The sequence below is a fragment of the Dermacentor andersoni genome, chromosome 1 (genome assembly GCF_023375885.2).
Source record: "Dermacentor andersoni chromosome 1, qqDerAnde1_hic_scaffold, whole genome shotgun sequence".
In the NCBI taxonomy this organism is placed as follows: Eukaryota; Metazoa; Arthropoda; class Arachnida; order Ixodida; family Ixodidae; genus Dermacentor; species Dermacentor andersoni.
The window spans coordinates 92965928-92985896 of NC_092814.1; the positions used below are offsets into that span (position 1 = coordinate 92965928).

Sequence of the window (19969 nt, forward strand, 5' to 3'; positions counted from 1 at the left end):
ATGTTAAGCGGCTCATCACTTCGCACAAGAAAAAAAAGTTACAAAATCGAACTTTCACAATGCGACAATTCGCTGCTCTGCAACAATCTTTTTTTTTTCTTCTGTGCGGTGGGGGCACCGAAATGAAAAAAAAAATGAAGGAAAGCATGTTGGCCACAATTGAATGCCTACTTTGGGCACCTAATGTGGCTACCGAAGGAATATCGAAGAAAAAGTGAGACGCTTGGTCCACAGAGAAACATACGCATAGTGCTTGGTTTCCTACACCAGCGAGACAAGACTTACCAAAAAGGTTGCGCTCAAGCGAACGCGTTGCAATCTGTCGAGCCCCAACAGTAATGGCGGCGAGCGACAATTGTTTCCTTTTCTCGTATGCTAGCCAGAAGGCGTCCAAAACTCTGCCAGGCGAAAATCCACTCGCCCAGAGAAAAACGGGGCAACACGAGAAAAACACATGCTCTCTGGCTGGCTCTGGCAGCCTGCGGGTAGCGAGAACACAAAAATTTAAGAGGCTCAATGTGTCCTCGCGAATAAAAGTCAAAGTATAAAAATAAATAAGAACATAGTTACCTTTGTTGGCTTTAGTGTCTTGACATGGATGCTTTGGCGTAGGTGAAAAAACTGTTGATATTTTTTTCTGTGACATGACAGCACAAATGAACCACCACAACGCTTAGTCTCATCGGACCTCACTGCGTGCTTTGTCAACTTGTCTGATAGTGTGTTGATTTGGCTTGTCTCGTATGTTTCGATGTACGACTTTAGAAACGTCAATGCACCTTTGGCGCCAAATGTTTATAACAATATTAAACCCACAATGTTCTGGAATTGGAAATCTAAAGCATGACTTTAGAAATGTCAATGCAACTTTCGCATCAAAAGTTTATGAGAACTTTATACCCATAACGTTACGGAATAGAAATCTATGCACTCCGTAGATTCTGCGGCCTCGGCGAGATGCCACGACGAGCCCGCTCGCCATCAAAACGCCCTTGAAACTTTGTGCTCAGATGGGGCTCCTTGGTGTTATGTGACTCCAGGTGCACATGGGCGTTGCCGCAAAATCCAGTCCGAGTTCGCAATCACACGACCTTTGTGTGACATCTCAGCACGACCATGTGCTGAGATGTCTTTTTGAGCATAAAAGAGACATTCTGGACAAAATTCAGAATGATTTCCAGCGCCGGGGGTTGTTTTGGTCAATGGTGCACGGACAGCATGAAAACATTTCGGGGGGGCGGGGGGGGGGGGGCTGAAGCCCCATAAGCAGCCTCCCTTCCCCCCCGGCTACACCCCTGATAATTACGGATTGTATTTTTCAGTATCTATTCCTTAAAACTTCGGCAGCCATTTATTGGCACTCGTATTGCTCATTAAGTTCTGCGCTTATCGGCAGAAATTTTTTTTTACAGTACTGCATTTTCGACCCTTTGAATAACTGTTCACACTTACTTATATTGGGAAGAAAACATTAAAATGGGAAAGCTTTTTTGTTGATAAAGGCTATGAGGCCAAGTAATTAAGAAAATTAAACGTGGAATGGCCACACAGGTCTGTACATGCCGTGTATCATCACATGCGCTTGGGTTGGGCAAGTGGTACGTCTATTTTAAGAACTCCTTCACACTAACCCACGAAAAAAGATGGGGCCCCCACAAATTCCTGGAATCTTACACTCTATCCGCAATGGTCAGATTGCTTGTGCCTCTTGAAATTGGCTTTCTGGCCATATCCTCACCCTGTTTTGGTTCACAAGTTGGCATGCAATTATGACGGCTCCTGCTTGGAAGGCATCACTTCTTACCCTATTACCACATCCCCTTTGCTTTTCCACAGCCAGACGCATAAGCTGATGAGGATATGCAAGAAGAGTGGGATGGAATGGACTTGTATACGCACAAAGCTTTCTTATTCAATCACCATTGCCATGACTAGGTTGGCAAGGCCCCCAGTATCCAGGCGAGGCTTGGGCAAAATTCGAGCGACCCTGGAGAAAGAAAAAAACCTGGTATTCCAGGCACCCCACTCTCACCCCCACATACCGCCAAGCAAAAGCACCCAACCCACTTGGGAAGGTCCGGTCGCATTGTTTGGAGCCACTGTGATAAGCCATGATAAATTCCTAAATTCAGCACTTTTCAGTTTAAACTGAATTCCTAAAATTGGGATCTGCAGGTAGCTTTCGGCATTTATTGGTAAAAACAGAAAACTACAATTCTTTAATTGCAGTGGAATCTTTAATTCCACTGCGGGAATTTAAGGTGCAGTACTCGTACATATTGTTTACTAAATAATGCTGTGTGCATGATATTAAACCTCATTTGGTGATAGGTAAGCGAAGTCAGCAATATGGTAAATAGCCTTCTTTTGTATTGTAGAAATCTTTTTTAGATAGTATATGTATGGTAATGGTTACCCAAACTACACTGCAGTAATTCATATGAGGTACAGACAATGACTTATATATTTGAAGTTTAATATGTGTCAGTAGGAATGATCCACAGTGTGACAGTACTCCAGAGGCAGCCAACACTGATTAAAGTGCAGAAAAGGCAATTGACATTTGTGCATTGAGGAATTTTAGTTATGTAGTCCGTTTGTGAAGATTGACGGTTTTATCTTACCCCATTAACCTTCATCTGCATTGGAGCTGTTCCTACAGCTTCAACTTATGTGTGTACAGCAGATTTTATTCTTTAGTTATTGTTTTTTGTCATATGTGAATGCAATTTCTTGCTTTGGCTTTGGCGTTTCAGGAGTGGCGGGCACATTTCTTCATGTTGACACAAAACCGAATGTACTATGCTGAAGAACAGCAAATGCAGGATGACGAGGAGGAAGGAGATGGTACAGAGCTGCAACAGCAGCGAGAGGTAGGTTTTGAGGCACACATTGGTTGCACTGCACTATGAAATGTGGTACAGAGTGCTCTTGACATCTCATATTGCAGAACAGGGAAGACCATTGATGAAATTGCTGCTGAGCAGCTTCTTTCTTTTAAATGAGCCCTGCAGCACTTTTTAACATTTTAAATAAGCTTGCTTAGTCACCAGAGAATGCTGTCACAATCTCTGAACTTAATAGTGTTCCTGTAATCATGTCAAAAAGTTCACAGGTCTTTTTGATCTGCTCTTGGTCATCACGTGGCAATATGTGCCTGCCAAGTTCCTGTTTAGTGTAATTAACCTTTTGACCTGCTCTTGCTCATTACGTGGCAATGTGTGCCTGCTAAGTTCCGGTTTAATGTAATATTTTCTGCTACTCTAATTACTCCATTGGTACTACATCTGTTTCTATTGTCAGTGTTTGATGGCAGCTAGGGCTCTTTGGGCAGTATTAGAATTGGGTAAGTGTGGGAGGTTGTAATTGAATTATAATCTTTGGAAATCAACAAACTCCTTGTATGCTTGTGGGTACAAGGAATTTAAGGCACTTTCATCTATTAATATTGTTTGGTAAGTCTCTTAGTTCTGCTTTGTGTATGTTGTAGAATGATTGTAGATAGAATAGATGTCTCATTAACTAAGCAGCTCTGGTCGCTAGAATTTAACTGATAATGTGTTCAACTACATGACGAACTAAAAAAGACGGAAATATTCAGTAGTTGTATCTGATTTCATTGTAAAGACTTTGTCACTCATGTGTCGAGTGTAGACGAGGTGAACTTTGAAGCATGTTTATGCTGGCTACTGCAGGCCATCGGTTCATGCCAGCTTTCTCCTGGGCATGCACTGTGAAATAGAAAGGATGCTACTGCCTGTACCTCTCACTTTTCCCGGTTGAAAATTTCACCTGGTTCAACAGATTGTAAGATTGCAGAACAAAGGAGTGTCTTGTCAATACATTTGGCTTATTGCCTACTGCAGCTGTTGTGTCTACAACATAATAAGGAGCACTAACAGTAGTGGCACTCCCATAGGGTGGCACATGCTCAGGAGCAAGCTGTCCTGAACAAAAAGGCTGTGGTAAATAACTTAAACACACATTGCAATTCACTGCCCCCCCTGCTGGGTGATGGGTGGTGGTGGCTGCATTTGCAGTCATAAAAAGTTGCTGACATAATTTGCAATTGCATGCTGCTTCATGGTTTTGCATGACACCTTTTCTATCTTGGGTTAGGGTGTGCCCAATGAAGAGCTGCACTTTGGGGAGAAGTGGTTCCATGGTAAGCTGGCAGGAGGCCGGCTCAAAGCCCAAGAGTTGTTGCAGCAGCATGCTCACCTGGGGGATGGGACCTTCCTGGTGCGGGAGAGTGACACCTTTGTCGGCGACTATTCACTCTCTTTCTGGTCAGTCACACCGCCACTTCCTCATGACAAGGACTAAGTTTGTCTGGGTGCCTTAACAGCAGCATATAAACACTGCAGAGTTCTACATATTTTCACTTTTGTGAGAAACTCTAACTACATTGTTAACATTCATTTTGTGTCATGCATCATAAGTAATTAAATATCTCACATTGGGGCACGCGTCGCGGTAGCTTAGCGGCTATGGTGTCGCATTGCTAAGCAAGAGGTCTCTGGATCAAATCCAGGCCACCGCAGCCGCATTTCAATAAAGGCAAAATGCAAAAATGTCCGTGTCTCGTGCATTGGGGGCTCACTAAAGATCCCCTGGTGGTCAAAATTAATGCGGAGTGCCCCACCATAGCGTGCCTCATAATCAAATCGTGGTTTTGGCGCATATTAGTTTATAAACTGTATAGTGGAATGTAGTTCCTCAACTTTTGTGCACTTACTTTTAGTCAACAGATGCATGTATATTGGTAACTGCTAAAGTCAGCTTCTGTGCAGTGCAGTATCTAATTTACTTTTAATTTTTTGCAGGCGCCAGGGCAAGGTGAACCACTGCAGAATAAAGTCCAAACAAGAACGAGGCCAAACCAAGTACTACTTGATTGACACAGTGGCATTTGACACCCTGTACAGCCTCATCAGCCACTACCAAACGCACCCACTGCGTAGCCAGGAGTTCTACATGTACCTAAATGAGCCTGTACCCCAGCCCAACAAGCATGAGGGAAAGGAGTGTGTAGCCTCGCCCATGTCTTCTTTCCATTATGATGATCTATGTTATTTGTTTAGCTGAGGGCATAAGCTTAAAAAAAAAAATGACAGAGTTGAAGCAAAGGTTCTTAATTTATGCAGTGCACAGTAGTAAAGTACACTTTATAGTATCTGTGCATGGTGTACACACTGGTGGCACTGACTTTTTCTGGTTTTGTAATCAATTGTTATTGGTACATTTTTGTATTCAAGAGCACATGCATAAATTCTATTGAACTTGGTGAATTCCATTGAGTTGAGAGTGTGCCATTAATGCTTAACGTGTCACCTACATCTATTGGAACATACAAAGAGGGTCGGTTCGGTGTCCTTTATTTTTTTTTATCCATTGCAGGTTATTATTTACCAGTTAAAACCAAGTGTCTGCTGTTTCCCGTGCACTTTCCTTTAACATGTAGCTTTTCTGTTTGCAGATGGTACCATGCGAACATGACACGTACTCATGCAGAAGAACTGCTGAAACGAGTGAAGTATGATGGTACATTTCTTGTGCGGCCAAGTGAAAAAGAAGACAACTGCTTTGCTATATCCTTTAGGTACAGTTTAAAACTTCCTGCTAAATGATGTGGAGAGGGGGTTTTGGCCTTACTAATAGTATTATGTTCCTGATAAAATTAGTCATAGCCATCTGGACAGATCTATGCTGGAGTGGAAAGCATTCTAATTAGCTGGAACAGCTACATGTACTTTGCTGTATGCTGCAATAGTACAATTTTAAAATTTGATAACATTTATTGTGTTTGTATTTCAGCTACCTCACACTCACTTTTTGCCAGAAATCTTTGCGTCTCATTGTTAATGACGCAAAAAAATCTTTCCACAAATATGACTTCAGATGGAGATATGTTGACTGCTGACTTTAGTGTCAGGGCTGGTAGTTGGTAGCCTCAGCGAGCACACGTATCAGAGGCAGTATTAAGCCTGACTGAAATATAATTTGCACTGTTCATATGGTGTTCTGTTATGTGATAATAGGGCTTGTCATATTAGAAGATGAAAAATGTGCTGTCACAACCTATTGAAATATGGACAGCAGAGCATGTGGCCTTTTGTTCGTTGCACTGCGACCCACTGAATAAGCAATGAGTGCTACTAGATTTGTGACTAACACTGACGTTACCTAGACCATAACCCTGTGACTTTACCTAGACCATAACTCTGTGAATCGGCATCTTTTACTGTGTTGTCACTGTGCTGTGTCCTAGCCACACAGTTCATGCCACTGCTATCTCAGCTGATGTGTCCATCAATTGTGCACACACACAGTGCTTCTTGGTGCAGTTACTTTTGTGGTGTATCAGTTCCGTTGTGTGTGAACGCACCTGCAGCATTTTTTTCTCTCGTTATTTGTAGTTTTGCTGCCACATCAGCATTGATAGCCTACGAGTTTGTCAGTGTTTTGGGGAAACCTTGATTAGAGTGCACACTTACACATTACTGAAGCCAAATTCTGAAGGTATTTTAGTTCATATCTTTTGCAGCATGTCCTAGAAGTTCATGAAAGGAAATTAAATTTTTCTTGACAAAGGCCATGTGCCTGTTGTGGCAGTTGGCCTGCTTAGAACAATTTTACAGTACTGCAAGTGTATTATTAAGGTGTCACTTTTTTTTAATGGATGCTAGCATGTTAGCAGGGCCAGAATTGTGAGAGAGAGGTTCAGGTTCAAAGTGCACACTTCAGAACTGCAATCCCAACAGCACCGATAGGTGCCACTTATGGATGTATCAAAGACATGCATAGGCCGATATAGTAGAGCTGAAAATTTGACACCTGTACACGAGTAGTTCACAGTGAGAATGTTACTTAAAAAGGGGACAGTCAAAGGACAGGAAAGTTTACTTATCAGTAGGCTGCATTATGTGTGCTCAAAGCTGTGCGCTGTGGTTCTCACATTTCAGTGAGTCATGACAGGTCACATCGTGGGCTTATCTTGTTATCATATGAGGCAGATAATTTAGTCGGTGTAGTAGTTGAAAACGGGGCACTGTTACCTGTGATAATATAGATGAAGACGTGGAATGAAATGTGTGTTTATAATATGCAGTGTAAAAAAAAGAAAGTTTGCTTACATATATATTCTGGTATATGGTAGGAGGTCACAAATAGATCTGTATGTAGGCAGGCTGAATCAAAACATAGACAGTGGCAACAGTGAGTGAGCTTATGTGCTAAACCAGCAACAAATTTCAAGGAGTCAGCTGTGAATGTAAATGAAGGAATCCCACACAAATTTCTTAATTGTGTGTGATCTGCCATGCTTATAGTTTTGTGTGGTGTTCAAGACGAGTGAACAGTGATGCTTGGCAACAAGCCTCCTGACATTTATATGCTGCATCCCTGACAATGATGCGATTGCATCCACATACGATGTGTGTATATGTCCCACGTGTATCTCCTGAAATTTGGCTGTCTACAGAACTGTAGGGAAACTGTGTAGCTTATATGGATTGCATCCACATATGTGGTGTCGAAACTTCTGAATGCTGCCGCCGTTTGAGCCTCTCTTGGCTATTAAAGCATTAACACTGCAGACTTCTTTGTGTATAAAAACTTCTCTTAGAAGACTGTCACTCTTTTACTGTAACCCCTGTAAGTGTCGTGCCTGAGTATATTCATCTGGCCACCAATGCACATCCCTGGCCATGCCAGAGTTCATTTGTAAACATGAAATATCCATTGACTGGTGGGCCATCTACTCAGAAGTGAGTAAAACATTTTATGGTAGGGTTTGTTTTCGTGCGACAGATTGTGCGACAAAGCTTATTAAATTGTGTTGCTCGTATCTTGTTTATGACATTGCAGACTGATGCAAAAATTCTGCATGTTTCTTGAATGATGCAGAAATTAAGAACATTTTATTAGCTCTGATTTGGAGGACTTAGTTTATTAGAGATACCTTCAAGGGACACTGACAGCGATGAAAAGGCGATGGTGCCCAAGGAACACTAATCATTATTGATTAGCATGACTTAATTTTTGTTAGAATTTTCAGATTTAAACATTTGTAAGATGTTTGGCAACATATCGCCAATGAATTTGAATTTAGAGCCTGCCAGTGTGTTACTTAGTCGAAAATTGAATTTGTTGCACTTTGGAAAAACATGTGGTAACCAAAGGGGTAACAGCAATACTATCAATGAACATGAACAGTGATAAAAAAGTGACTTGTCTGAACATGCACTTTGGCGTACTTTGTTTCTTTACTTATGCCAAAACAGAACAGGAAAGTTACTTTATGTTAAAATGTAATGACTTCTCTCATTTACTGTAAATGTATCGGTGTATTATTCTTTTAATCCTCAACACAGTCTGGTACCACCAGCAAATGGAAATAGTGCTAGTTCAAGTGAAGCTGAGGTATCATTCCAAAGAAATTGTGCTGAAAAGCAAATGCAAATATATGTGCAGGAACAGGAAATACAGACTTGCTGGCTAGTTGATGCAACATGATTATTACAAAGGTGTTGCATGACATGGACAGCACACTGATGAAACTGAAGTGACAAACATATTGTGATAATTTCCATGTGAAAATTTGCAGTAGGTCCACCACCATTGCATTAGTGAACAGGCACAGTCATGCATGACTAGAGCACAAGAAACTTGCCATCTTCCTTTAGGATCACAAGAAAAAAGCAAGGCTAAAACTGCCATTATTAATACACTAGCAAGTGATATAACATGCCATACTGCACATGAAGTACAGCTGCAAAAGGACAGAAATAGCAAAAGGGATACAGAACTAAATGTAAACATCCACATAAGTGAAAGCAAAATGCTGTCACCAAGCAGAAATCAATCTGTCATGTCTCTCTTATTGCTGTACTACCAGCGTCTGCATCAGATTTTTTTTTTTTTACAGCTTGCCTCACCATGCCCTTGCATTATACATATAATCGTACATTTTACAGCACTGTGTACTTCCAAATGCACTGGCCATTTGTTTCTTGTACTCCCATGCTCCCAGAGTGCTACGTTTTCAGCTTCATTCTTTTTTTTTTTTTTCTGAGCAGCATTTGATTAGAATGGCCTTCAACACCATGTTGCATCTATCAATTGTCTGCCAACATTTTTTTTTTTATTATTTATTTATTTAATACATACTGCAGACACGAAGTCCATGTAGAGTGGATAAAATACAATACTAGGTCACAAGAAGTAAAACAATTATGTCAATACAACAAAATGCTGCAACAATACAGCAATAATGCTGATACAAAAGGTAAACAATCGTGATACAAGTTTCATAAAGGCAAGTCATGTTTTCTGTGAGATAACGTATGAATCAGTTTTTGAAAATGTATCCTTGTCAATTGTGTAGTGCCCTCAGCACAGGGTTCTTTTTTTTTTTTTTAATTTTTTTTTAGGGAATAAGCTGGACTGAACTATTGAAAAATGACAGTTTCTGGCCTGGCAAATGGCACTACATCAGGGGTCAACTTATATCAATTTCCATCCTGTGTATATTGACCTTCCTTCCCTTTGTCGGTTTACTTTATCATCAATAGAACTTGCTCTTGGCCTAGTTGGTTCTTGTAGACTGACATAGTTGCCGCAAAACTCACACACAAAAAGGCAAAAGTGTTGTAGCATGTGTGTTTCTTTTGCCTTTTGTGTGCGTGCTTTTTGTGGCAATTATGTCACTACTATGTCATCACTGAAACAATTTTATTACTTACTGGGTTAACAGCTAGAAGCCTTTCAACGTATTTGCAAGTGCATTTTACATGTATAAGTAGTACATGTATGTGTTTTCTGATATGTCCAACCCTCTCACTTCCTTCTTGTAAGAGCCATGCAGGGAACAAATTTCAAAGGTTGGTCTTATTGTTTTCACAACCACTGGTTTGTTCTTTTTTCAGGGCAGAGAATAAGTTGAAGCATTGTCGTATCAAGCAAGAAGGCCGCCTTTTTGTCATCGGTACAGCCCAGTTTGAAAGCCTTGTTGAGCTTGTGAATTACTATGAGAAACACCCACTGTATCGTAAAGTCAAGCTCAAGTACCCTGTGAATGAAGATATTATTCGGAGAATTGGAACGGTATGGCTCAGTTCTGTTCTGCTGAAAGACATTGTGAAAGCTCCTGCAGTCCATGTCCAGCTAGTTAACAATATTTAAAACTGCTGTAATCACAGTGGTCACCCTCAGCAGCAAAGTATATAGGTTTCTTAACTGGGGATTCACTTGACTGGTTGTACCTTGTCATACTTAAAGGCCTACTTCAACAAAATTTTGGGCCATGTAGAAAGCTTAGTTTCAGGTAGTGTAGATATAGAGCACCCTCTGTGCAAGATGTTAGGTTTGAAATACAAGTGGATGCATCACAAAAAGCTTGCAAAAAAATAGTTTTTGATACCAAAAATGACAAAAAAATTCTGCTATTACTGCACACTAGAAATGATGCATTACCCAAAACATTAAGAACTAGCGCGGTACCTGCGCATGGCTTCCAAGATAAGAAAACACCCATGGCACACAGAAAATCTCTGGGGCCGTGGTCTGGGATTTGTGTCATATCCACTAACCACCAGGCACCTACATCGTCTGTTTGGGTGCTACAGTAAAACTCTTGCTTGGGCTAGTTGGTTCATGCTTGAAGTAGGTAAAGGCAAGGCGCATAAGACCAGGACTTAGGCGCCCGTCTTGTCGTTTGTGTTCTTCTTCCTAAGTCCTGGTCTTATGCGCCTTGCCTTTACCTACTTGGGTGCTACCTTAATGGCTGTTAAGACAATTACATGATTACCATCCCTGCAGCTGTGCCAAGATTGCTTCAGTAGTATATACTACTCATTTAAAATGAATTTAGTAAAAAATGAAATATTGTTGCAGTTGGCCTTTGAACAAGACTTAAAACTAACATTGCAGTGAATGCACAGTTAGTAATACATGTTCTTGCGTACCTCACTTTCACTCCATGTCGCAGTCGAACGTCGTTATAACAATATGACATCCGACACAACAATTCCTTCACTGTATTCTATACTCATTATAAGCATATATTCGTTGCCCCTGATATTGGAGAAAACATTTTTCATTTGCTTCATTATATCTGATAATTCGGTATCTCTGTATTTGTTATATCAAGGTTCTACTGTACTTGACAATTTAAGAGTTGAAACCAGGTATAACTTAAAAGCTGTAAGGATATTGAATTTGTTGCTATTTTTTGACATGATTGCTGTGGTAATGTGGTTAGCCATTCTCTCTTCATAAAAATAACAGAATCATTGAAGTACTATGGCATAATACATCAAAGTAATACAACAATGATTCATCCTCATTGAACCATGAGTGGCACAAATAATAGTTGAACAGCATAGCATTTTTTTTATAGCTTCATGCTTGGTGTCTGGCAGTATTGTCTAGATTATGTGGCCCTTTCAAATCAGCTGTACTTGCTTGATTATAGTTCTCTTAAAGCATGCCTTTCCTTTCTTTGCACCTTCTCTCTTAAGGCATTGTCTTATCCAATTAGTTCATGTCCCCTTAAAAGCTGTCCAAAAGATCTGTTGCTGAGGCAGATGCAATGAAAGGGGGGGGGGGGGAGACATTAGTCCAAAAGTTCATCAAAGAAACCAAAACATAGAAAAGATGCCTGTTTATAGCCAGTATTTTAATGAAGCGCTCACAGAGTAGCAGAAACATGAATGCTACACACAGGACTTCTTCCTTTAAGTTCTCCTCTCCTCCTTTGAGAAAGTGTGAAATAAATTGGGATGTAGGAAAACATTTTGTGCGCTGTTAATTTAACTGGCTATGTGCTGTGTTAAGCAAATGACCTTGTAGAAAGCCAGAAACTAAAGCTTGGTTGCCTTGTTTATTGCATGTGTCTAGTCTTTGGCCCTGCTACTGTCTGCACAGTGAATGTTCATGCTTGCTTGTCCACTGATTACCTGCCTGTTACCCAGCCTTATATTAATTAAACAGTGCTGTCTACACTTGTGTATTACCTTTTTTGCAGCTGTCTGTATGTATACTTTTGCAGGTTAACTTTATACTTTATGCGCCTTTGTTTATAATTATTAATAATTCTTGAACGTTCTTTTTTTTTCTCTTCGTGTATGAGAAGACTGAATGGTGACATGCAGTTTTGTCTTGTTCCAGGACACTGATGATAATCCGCTAGAGGTCGGAGGACCCGCAGGTACCTACATGGATCCAGACAGCTTTTCAGGAGCCTTTCGTGCGACAGTGAAGGCCCTGTATGACTACAGGGCACAGCGGGAAGATGAACTCTCATTTTGCAAGCATGCCATCATCACCAATGTAGTGCGTCTAGAAGGAGGATGGTGGCGCGGCAATTATGGCGGAAAGCGGCAGCACTGGTTTCCTGCAAACTTTGTGGAGGTGCTTGAAACACAGGATGCATCTGACGATGGGGTGAGCTTGGGTGACCTGATGCACCCAGTATAGATTTTGTGTGATTAAAATTAAGGAAGCACTACAAATGCAGCTGTCATAAATTTTTTACCATGCAGGCTGACTTACAAACGTACATACATGTGCAGTGGTTGGACATTGGTGATTGAATAGGCTCATAAGCATTTTGCTACAATTTGACTTGCCTGCTCCAGGCTGCTCCCACTCAAGTGCTATTTGAGCCAACTGCACAAAAATGCGATATTTTTGCATTTTCATGGTAATGCAATGTTTTCATAGGATTATGCGAATACTCAACTATACAAATCGATTTGTAAACATTTGAATAATCCAGTTAGCAACTCGATTATCTACTACTTCATTTTTCACATAGACGGTGAAATACACAGCCGTGGTCGATGCATTTCACGCAGCCTTTCCAGTGTGCTCAGTTTGTATCAGGGCAAAAAAAATTAAATTCTGGGGTTTTACGTGGCGAAACCACAATCTGATTATGAGGCACGCCTGTCTTGGTACAAGGTTCATCCAGGTCAACTCCAGTCGAAACAATTCCTGTACACGATGCCTACAAAGGGAACAGCAACAAAAGCAGAACCTATGTGTGAAGCGTGTGCGAAGATATACGACTGCTTAGCCACTGGAAAGCTCACAGATCTTATTCATTACACATGATCACACACTTTTTTTCACACACATGTTCACTCACACAAAGTTATTCAGTAAAGTAATGTTTACAACTTTATACGGCCGATAGAACTACTATCCTTACTTCACATAGCTGTCTACTTACTAATTTGCTATTGTAATCTATGCTTTGCCTTTTGGACGAAACTTCAGCTTTTCTTTGTTTGTTTGTTTTTTACTTTGGATGTTCGTTACTCACTCTTTGCAATAATGTTCGTTACACATCGCGACCAAAGTTTCGGAAGTGACGCGTTTCGGATATTATGGACTTCGGATAAAACGGACATCTTTTGTCGGATTATCAGGGTCTGTTGTAACGAGAGTCGACTGCATTATTGAGAATGCTCTCGTGATCACGAAATCATCCAATAGCATTGGTGGGCGAGCTGCTTTCAACGGTGCTGCATGATGATATTGTGGAAGCGAGAGCAAGCAATTTTTCGCCGTGTTTGACAGGAGATTGTAAATTCCCTGCTGCATGCAGTGCAGTAATATTTGGCTCACGTGTTCACAGCAGCCTCTGTGAATGATCGGCATAGTTTTCTTACTACGTCCAAAAATTGTTTCAGGGCCCCTTTAAGCACACAAATTAATTCTACATTCACTTGCAGTAGTTGCCAGCTGGTCGCCTGAAGACCCAAACGGCGCTTAAACAGTTGTCAAAAACCCATAAGTGTGATCTCGGAACCGATTGCCAATTAGCCACTCGTATGAACATATTAGCAGCAACTGTTCTGCGACCGCAGCTTGCAGCCCGTATCACATCGGCCAATGGCCAATTTTTGTCATGGCACACTGCCTCGGTTGTTAGGCCTAATCAGTATGCTCTGAAAGTCTATCCAGGTATCGGCAACTAAAGTTAGTTTTATGCCAAATCGACTAGTATCTATTTCCAGAGGCCCCACGGCACACAGAAAGCCGACAAACTGTCTTGGAACGAAAGCGAGTGTGCGGGATGGTATGAACGTTGTTCTTGAATGCCATCGCCATTATTGTGACACACCATACGGAGGCATCTCCTTCTTGACATCATCCATAGACCCATGTAGTCTCTCGTCAAGCTTCCAGCATTGTTGCTGCATGTAATGTGCATTTTCTGTAGTGTGGTAAAGCATACCAAAGCAGATCTGTCATTTGGAATGCATATAAGACATTTGCCGTCACTTTTTGTCTTATGCCTGAGGGCGCAAATTGTTCTAACATATTTATGCAGACGAGTTACTACAAATGATTGAGGACCTTAACAGAGAGAGTGTAAGAGTGGGATTGAAGATTAATATGCAGAAACAAAGATAATGATGAATAACCGGGCAGAGGAACAAGAGTTCAGGATCACCAGTCAGCCTCTAGAGTCTGTGAAGGAGTACGTTTACCTAGGTCAATTAATCACAGGGAACATTGATCATGAAAAGGAAGTTCATAGAAGAATAAAAATGGGTTGGATCGCATACGGCAGACATTGTCAGCTCCTGACTGGAAGCTTACCATTATCATTGAAAAGGAAGGTGTACAATCAGTACATTTGACCAGTGCTGACATATGGGGCAGAGACTTGGAGACTGACAAAGAAGCTTGAGAACAAGTTAAAGACCGCGCAAAGAGCGACGGAACGAAGATTACTAGGCATAACATTAAGAGACAGAAAGAGCGGTTTGGATCAAAGAGCAAACAGGTATAGTCAGTATTCTAATTGACATCAAGAGAAAAAAAAATGGAGCTGGGCAGGTCATGTAATGCGTCGATTAGATAACCATTGGACCATTAGGGTTACAGAATGGGTACCAAGAGAAGGGAAACGCAGTCAAGGACGGCAGAATAAGACTAGGTTGGGCAATGAAATTAGGAAATTCACGGGCGCTAGTTGGAATCGGTTGGCTCAGGACAGGGTTAATTGGAGATCGCAGGGAGAGGCCTTCGTCCTGCAGTGGACACAAAACAGACTGCTGCTGCTGCTGATGATGATGATGATGATAATTTGTAATTTTATGTCCGTCTTACAACCAGGCGCATATCTTTGTTCTCATTAACCTACAAAGGTTTATTTCATTGTTTACAAAATTAGGTTCCTTGCCTATTGAAATCATTTGCAACATACCGTGCGTGGTATAATGTCTACAGGAAGACAAGCTTCATTGGTTGCTGCTGGCTTTGTGTCTTGCATAACTGTCGAGCAGCGCTTACTGATTGCACAGTTATAGCAAGCTGAACCAAATGGCTACAGATTACTGCTCTACTACTGCAAGAGTTCCAAAGTGATCAATTTTTTTGCTCCTTAACTGCTCCACAACTACATTTCCTTCCGCTCCAAAATTGCTCCAAATACTAAACTTGCTGGACATCACTATAAGTGTATTCTGAATGTTTTGATCATTTCATGCCTGTCTACAATGTCCTTTCTTTTCTTTTCTTTTTTTGTTCACTTTCTAGTCTGGAGATGCAATGCCCTTAGGTACATTGCAGAAAGGAAGCATTGACATTGCTGGGTGTACAGTAGGTAAGTACCTTGCGTTGGGGACTGCTGTGGTTGTGGAGTTGTGTCAACACTTTTGTTCCTTTGAGATGTTGGCTACCATTATTTCCATGTTCAGAACCCGCCGTGGTTGCTCAGTGGCTATGGTGTTGGGCTGCTGAGCACGAGGTCGCGGGATCGAATCCCGGCCACGGCGGCCGCATTTCGATGGGGGCGAAATGCGAAAACACCTGTGTATTTAGATTTAGGTGCACGTTAAAGAACCCGGTGGTCGAAATTTCCGGAGTCCTCCACTACGGCGTGCCTCATAATCAGAAAGTGGTTTTGGCACGTAAAACCCCATAATTTTTATTTTTTTTCCATGTCCAGTAAATTGGTGTATAAGTTGCAGCCGTGTATAGATGTGTCTTTTTAATATACAATGGCAGAGTGAAAGGCTGTGCACAACAGAAGACATCTTAAATGTTGATTTAGAGGCTTTGTGCCGCTTTGCGGCCGTACTTGTTCCAGTACACCGAAGTGCACACTGGACAATCTGTGGACCGGATAAACAATGGTGCAGGTGGTTATTGAAAGTACACTTTAAGCAATGTGAAATTGCATCAATCTTCATGAGCTCTCATTGTTTTCATAAAGTGCTTTAGGAGCTGGTGACCAAAAGACACGAGTCAAACAGCCTGAAATTCAAGGGGAAAAAACTTAGTTATACAGTGGAAAATATAATAAGTTTAAGCAGTTGATTAACGGTATAGAAAGAAAGAAAAAAGCATAACATACCGGCATGTAAATAAATGCTGTGAAGTGCAATTGGCAGATGCCTATGCTGAAGCCACAGTAACTCAAAAACTCCTCAAAGGAACACTAAAGGCAATTAATAAGTGAAGCTAAAATGATACGTTAGTGCTCAACGACATCTAAGGCATCAATATTATCGTGAGCAGAGCATTTGTAATCAACAAATTGAGGTAAATGCAGGGCATGATTTAAAGACTCCCCCGGGACATTCAAGTACCAGCCCGATGATGAATGCACTCCTCATTATAATTCTGTCACTATAGTACTCAACCAAGCATAATAAAAAGAATCGTATTGCATTATAAGATGAAAGAAAATGCTAATGGTCAAGTTTTATTTGATTTTTAGAAAAAGGAGCTCTTTGATGTCACACTTAACAAAAATGCAGGCGGTTTCATTCTCTGCACTCTGTGCCACCTGCACTTTCGCATTTCAGTAGTTTCATTATTGCATAGTGCTGCGCTGGTTTCGTTGGCTCGCAAAACTCGCACAAACCGCAAGTAGAAGAGAATGCCACATCTATGTGATGTCATGTGATTCCCGAATGGTCCACGCCACTTGACCAAGAGCAGCAGCACCGGTGAATCCGATGCTGCCTTGACTCGATTTCTTCAAGGCCACGCATTTGTGTTTTGCGCAAAAAGCTGTAAGACCGTCTGTTGGGCGTCGTTTTACTCGTCAACAGAAGTACTAAAGGGCAGTGATGGCCTAGGCAATGTCACCACTCCCTGCTTGGGGTATGCAGACCCTTTGGATGCAATTTTCTCATAAACTAAGTCTTTTCTTGGTACGAAACAAGCGCTGTGAGGTTTCTGGAATGGTATTTTAACAATTCATGTCGACTTGGTATTTGCCTTTAGTGCCTCTCGAAGGGGAGATGCTGCTCGAAAAGCTTTTCTTGAGTATTTGTACTAGAGATTTGAAAATACACCCAATTATACAGCTTTTCAAGCAGATTATAAATATTTAATTTGTTTTTCTCTTGCTGCTATAATTCTTGACTTACATTCTACACGATGACAAAATATAGTGATTTTGTTGACAGCTTTTGTCTATTAAGTTTTCACAAAAATCTTCTCACAAATTTTTGTCACAACATCATGAAAATAACCTTGTATTCTTATAATTGTCTTATGCTAACAAAATCTGGCATACATACTTTTGAAGATAATTTGAATTCTGATATCTACTTGAAATTGCAGTATCTCCCACCAGTAGTTGCAAAAGTATGAGGTTATAATTCAGGGAATTGTGAAAAAAAGCAGTCAGTTGAAATGTCCAAATTTTTTTGCATAGTTCCAGTAATTGTACTTTGTCTGGCTAGATATTGGCACTCTGCGATCTACAAAGAGCTAAATAAGCTACAGCACGATGCTTTTTGTGAAATTTTAGTAGATAAAAAGTGGTTGCAATGATTACTATATTTTGCCATTGTGTATCACATAACTCAAAAACTATGACAGCCACACAAGACATAATGACATATTTAAAATGTGCGTGAAAACCTCTGTAATTGGCTGAATTTTCAAACCTTTAGTACTAATAATAAAATTATCACAGTTTCGCCATAAGGGCAAAACATTGAATGTGATAGCAACATGCTAGGATATTACGCAAAGTGTAAGGCTTGTAGCTGTAGTGACAATATCAATTGAAGTAAGGTGACTAAATAACAGCGAGCTGTTCTGCTAGGGGTGCTCTGTTTGAATCCTGCCATGTCACAATTTCATTTCTGTTTATTTATTAAAGTCAATGTCTTTCTTAGCGACTTTACCACCACTTTTTCGTATCAGGTAAGTTTCAAACCTCTTGCCTAGGCTGATCCCAAAGGTAGTGCACAGCCGCACCATTAAAATTACGTCATACTCAGGTTTGAGCTCTGTTATTGTTTTGCACTTTTAAAATCTAAGTCTGAGAAGATGTAAGATAAAAGGCATGTGCTGCCGGTGTTCTGTTTCATAACATTTGTCTCTGGGCTGCCATTCTTAAAATTCTGTGTTTTGTTTCATCACATTTGTTTGTGGGCTGCCATTCTTAAAATTCTGAGGAATCATTTTGTCAAGAATGTAGGACTTGGTATGAGCAACCTTAGTGACAAAAAAAAAAAAAAGTTATGGGGTTTCACAGTAAAAGCTCATTAATTCGAATTCCGCGGGAATGCTATGAAAATTCGAATTATACAAAATTCGAACTAATGAAAGTCAGAGAAAAAAATCGCTCGGTTAACGCGCGCACACGCTGCGTCACGTTGGCGTGAACGTCTATACTTCGAAGCACTGGCGCAGCCAAGGTAACCGGACGCGGCCAGCACGGTCCGACGCGCCCGATGTCGAGATGGCTCTTGCTCCATCCGCGCGTTCGTCGCGCTGACTGGGGCGGAGAAAAAAAAAATGTCGCAGACTCGCGCGAAAATCGAAGCATCGATTGCAATAGAAAATTAGTAGATAGCTATACGAAGTAAAGATAATAGTTTTATCGGCCGTATAAACTTGTAAGCATTCGCTTACTAAATAAATTAACAAGCACTGTGTCACGCGCGCACAGGTAAGCATGAACGCATCTCGCTCGATGACCGCGGAAACTCGCTGAAAAACGCTGGAGTAAGGACACGCAGCACTAGCAGCGAGCGACTTGGCGTTCGTACAGCTCTCGCTTCAACGCGAACAAAACGTAAAAAGCACATCGCATATGAAGCTACCAGCACTACGTGCACTCTGCAAACATCGCAGATCGCTTTGAAGATGAGGCCCACGCGGGCGCGCACATTGGCCACGTCGCAGATCGCTTTCAAGATGCGGCGCCCGCATGGCCGCGCCGTAAGCAGCAGCCGCCGAAGATCGTCCTCCCGTCCCTCCCTCGCCTCACCCTCATGCCTCGCGTGCGACAAGAGAGGGCGCGCTCTGCCCCACCTTCCCCTCTCGCACACGCGAGATTGAGCCGCATTCGCTGGCTCACCCTCACTTGCTTGTACACAAAGAACACGGCGCGCGGCGACGGTGTTATCGTCCTTGCCGCTGATCGTAAAAGCAAAGCTGCGCGGCGACGCCAGCGTGCTCCCCATCCACGATGATGCGGAGTTCGAATTATCGGTGGTGGTGCGGATTTCAGTGTGAATAAGCGGGATGTGTTACATATTGCTTTCAATACATTGTTGGACGGACCGCGGTGACTAATTCGAATTATCCGAAATTTCGAATTAACGAGTAGTGAATTAACGAGCTTTTACTGTACATGCCAAAACCACGACCTGATTATGAGGCACGCTGTAGTGGGGGACTCCGCAATCAGTTGGACCACCCGAGGTCCTTTAACGTGCACCTAAATTTCAGTACACAGGTGTTTTCGCATCTCGCCTCCATCAAAATGCGGCCTCTGTGGCCGGGATTTGATCCCGCAACCTCGTGCTTAGCAGCCCAACATCATAGCCACTAAGCGACCACTGCAGTTAACGTTAGTAATAGAATGGTGTGGCCATATAACCTTTATATACCATGTGTCACATAGCATACATATACCTAAATATAAACGGAACCTCACAGCAACACTAATGACGGCAAAAATTCGCTTGGAGTG

At 41.5% G+C, this 19969-nt stretch overlaps 1 protein-coding gene across 2 annotated transcripts in view; it reads left to right on the forward strand.

Moving 5' to 3' along the window:
• The window catches only part of sl (small wing phospholipase C gamma 1), an 83455-nt gene that overhangs the window by 25337 nt on the left and 38149 nt on the right, over nucleotides 1-19969 (forward strand). For both annotated transcript variants that reach the window (XM_050192184.3, XM_050192183.3), the window contains exons 15-21: nucleotides 2757-2873; nucleotides 4120-4289; nucleotides 4827-5027; nucleotides 5480-5602; nucleotides 9930-10107; nucleotides 12172-12447; nucleotides 15559-15625. In XM_050192184.3, the coding sequence (XP_050048141.1) occupies nucleotides 2757-2873; nucleotides 4120-4289; nucleotides 4827-5027; nucleotides 5480-5602; nucleotides 9930-10107; nucleotides 12172-12447; nucleotides 15559-15625 (1132 nt within the window). The remainder of the gene's footprint in view (nucleotides 1-2756; nucleotides 2874-4119; nucleotides 4290-4826; nucleotides 5028-5479; nucleotides 5603-9929; nucleotides 10108-12171; nucleotides 12448-15558; nucleotides 15626-19969) is intronic.